The sequence below is a fragment of the Fragaria vesca genome, unplaced genomic scaffold (assembly GCF_000184155.1).
Source record: "Fragaria vesca subsp. vesca unplaced genomic scaffold, FraVesHawaii_1.0 scf0511065, whole genome shotgun sequence".
NCBI classification, from domain to species: domain Eukaryota; kingdom Viridiplantae; phylum Streptophyta; class Magnoliopsida; order Rosales; family Rosaceae; genus Fragaria; species Fragaria vesca.
This window is the reverse complement of record NW_004441528.1, coordinates 5,997-9,399: the sequence shown is the minus strand read 5'-3', so window position 1 is coordinate 9,399 and position 3,403 is coordinate 5,997. Positions and strand designations below refer to the sequence as shown.

The 3,403-nt window shown below is 34.6% G+C and overlaps 1 protein-coding gene across 1 annotated transcript; it reads right to left on the bottom strand.

Annotated features, from left to right (window-relative positions):
• Positions 1-267: 267 nt before the first annotated feature.
• Positions 268-2,480, bottom strand: LOC101313466 (replication protein A 70 kDa DNA-binding subunit-like). Its single transcript, XM_004309285.1, has 7 exons — positions 2,331-2,480; positions 1,975-2,248; positions 1,623-1,719; positions 1,285-1,406; positions 1,110-1,191; positions 894-1,026; positions 268-423 (listed from the first exon to the last, which is right to left on the bottom strand). The coding sequence occupies exons 1-7, from the start codon at positions 2,478-2,480 to the stop codon at positions 268-270; spliced, it is 1,014 nt and encodes a 337-aa protein (XP_004309333.1).
• Positions 2,481-3,403: the final 923 nt, after the last annotated feature.

Sequence of the window (3,403 nt, the reverse complement as noted above, 5' to 3'; positions counted from 1 at the left end):
AAGCTTGTATCTGTGACAATGTAATATGTGGTATCAAATTTGTAATTATAGGCAACATAATAGATATACAGCAACAGAGGTAAAGAATCTGTATCATAGTAACAGATGACGTTTCAAACCTGGCAGAGTTTTTAAAAGAGGATGATAAATGGAAACAGATATGATAAATGGATCATATGTATTTGATGGAAGAAAATGAAGAATATGACGATGACCATGTTATTTTCAAAACATTGCATGTGTAAATAAAGATTCTAATTTTGGAGCTTACATAGGATGGCCAATTTGCTCTCCATGGTGTCCACAACAAAGCTTTCCAGAATTAAACTTCAGAGATTTGCTGCAGGTGGGGCAAGCCAGGTAATACCATCCGTCTCGAATGGTAAATCCTGTAATCTTTGCTTTGCAGGTAAATGTAGGACTCTGCAGCAGAATAAGTATAAATTTGGGAAGCATTAATTGCATCTTGATATTAATAAACGTTTTATAAGAATTTGTGGTAGCCTTTATGTGAAAAGGGAGTTAAATAAGAAACATTTGCAATCACAAAATAAAAAGTGCTAGGGTCTAACTCGCATAACAAAGAGCAGATATATTGGATGAGGTTTACGTGCAACATAAGTTATCAAAAAAGGATCTGATAAACTGTATGCGGTTTATTTTTCTTTCTAATAAACTGTATGCAGTTGTTTCATGAAAAGTATTAACAAAATGTTGGAATGCTTTGGTTTGCAACCGTCAAAATTAAAATTAGAGTAAAAATCTTCATATGAGAAATGGATATCAGATGTTTTGAAACTGATTGTTATCTAACTGAACTTGTGAAAAATAAGATGAAAAAGGCACACATATGAACTATACGTATATTGCAGTAGTCAATTGCAAAATTATACCTTGTCCTTTTTTCCACTTTGTAGATTCAAAGCACTGACAGTGATTATATTCTGATCTTGGAGATCAGGAGCAGGTTGATGATGTCTAGCTGGTGCTGTCAAAATCTTCAGAGCATGATAAGGCTTGTTGAACCTACAATGATCAACAAAACAGTTTCAACTACTTTGACAGATTGGAAAGAAAGATCTTATTTTGTTGGAGCTGTATTATTTTACCTTGCTTTATATTCATCTGTCTCAGGAATGCTTGGATTGATAAACACACATGTACTCATCCCAGTATTAATAATAGCAGTATCTGAAAGATGCAGAAGATACTCATTTCGATAACAACTGACAACAATTCTTATACAATGACAACATGCATCAGCATGAGATAACTTTTTCATACCAAAGTATCTGACTTTTGTGCTTGTCAACACGATCATAACTGGAGGAGGTAGAGCACGTATCATGTCAGCGTCAAATTCAGATGCAAGTGTTCCCCACAAAGTAACCTTCAAATCTTGCTTCCTGTCAAAATTACAATCTATCCATTAGTCAAAAGGCTTATACATGGCTGACCTAAGTTTCTTATTAACTCCCATAAGGTCTTGCCATTATTCATTATAACGAAGTAATGAAGTACAAATTGGTTTAGCTAAACATGAAACAAAAACTAAATCATGGTAAAAAAAAAAAAAAGTCCAATGTAGCAGGACACACGCTATGGATTTAGGTAAGATACACCTTGTATTTTGGATGTATATGAGACGCTTCACTGCAGGCCTACCATCAATCACCGTGTTCTCTGAGCCATACACCAGCTTCAAGCGACCAATCAAATCTAGATGATCAGAACAGAATCAAGAACACAAATAATTAGATGTAGCAATGTTGAAAAATTTAGGACCTGATGTAAACATATTTAGGCCAAGTACAATATTGCTATGTAAACATATTTAGTGACCTGATGTAATGAATAACAATTAAATAACATGAGTTTAACAACAGCAGCAGAAACAGGTAAAATAAAGAATGTAAAAACAAAGATATTAAAATTGAAACCAATTTTCTATAAACAGCTTAAAGGACCAAGTACCTGTCAGAATTGTATCATTATTCTTACGCATAGGAACGTCATCGAAATCGACAAAGTCAAACCAATACTGAGGAATCGATGGAAGCAACTGAGGCATAGGAAGGAACTGAGTTCTGTTGTTGAATAAAAGTTGCGCTTCATGCTGAATAACAATGTATTTGTCTTGGTTTTCCCTGGAGAAGAACTTTGAAATCTGGTAGACATTGCCGGCCAAGATTTTCTCCTTCACATCTTCATAGTCTGCTTCTTTTATCAATGCATGAATCGCATCATTCTGTGCATAGAAAATTTAGCCAGTGAAAAGGGAAATATTGTTATAGATATACATGATAAATAAAGACCTTGTTGTTGCTTACATGTTTGTCAACCAATACACATTGCAAGCCATCAAACCGTTCAACAGGGCTGAATATCTTCCCCCTCCACATCCGAGAGACTCGAACCTGTATGGTTATTCCATTTTGCATTGGTTGTATAGCTGAAATTGGAGTTATTGACAGTGCCATTGTTCTGTGTACAAAGATTTGATAACGAAAGCATATCAGCTGCATGACTTGATAACGAAATAGCTTGAATACAATTTAGACAAAGACATGATAAATATAACTTGGAAGATAAATGTTTTGTTCAAAGAGAATATGATCAATGTTATAGCTGTGAAAGAAAATATCTGTTAACATGGAACTCAGACAAAATTCAAATAGTTGTATAAAGATGTGTGAACAAATAGACAGCTGCAAATCACATAGACTTTCAATAGGTAACATGGACGCATAGTTGAAAAATATCTGTTAATGAAAGGAAAGTTTGTTTTAGAAGATCAGAGAACATGCATGCAAGGGTTGCAGCGACAAACAACAATGACATGCATTGTTAAATATGACTGTTACATCTGAAGAACACTTGGTTTACCCATGCAAAGTTGAGAAATTGCAATGGTAATACAGATCTATAATCCAATCAAGTAAAATCAAAGGAAACCTTCCGATTTAAAAGCACATGCACAAAAATCAAAACAATTGCAGTAGGATGGACTTGGATCTGCATTGAATTTGACATGCATGTTACTTTCAAAGCATTAAACTAATGATCCATATGTTAAAGATGGTTTGTTTTACAATCAAACATGCAATGGTGTTTGAAAGGGGAATTTGATGATTCGATCACAGATTCTATTCTATGTTGAACAAAAACGCGGAAATCAGTTTCAGTACACACTAATAACTGACCTTCCACAAAAGCTTACCTTTATATACGGTGCCAAACAAAAAAGAGTGTAAAGATTTGAGAGGTAGGTAAGGAATTGAAGACAAACACTCACTCTGTTGGCCTGTAAACTCAGACAGCAACACCATAGTCTTCAACTTTAAGATCGCGACACATGCAGGTTACAATCTGAAAGCAGAGTTTGAGTAGAGAGAAGTGGTAC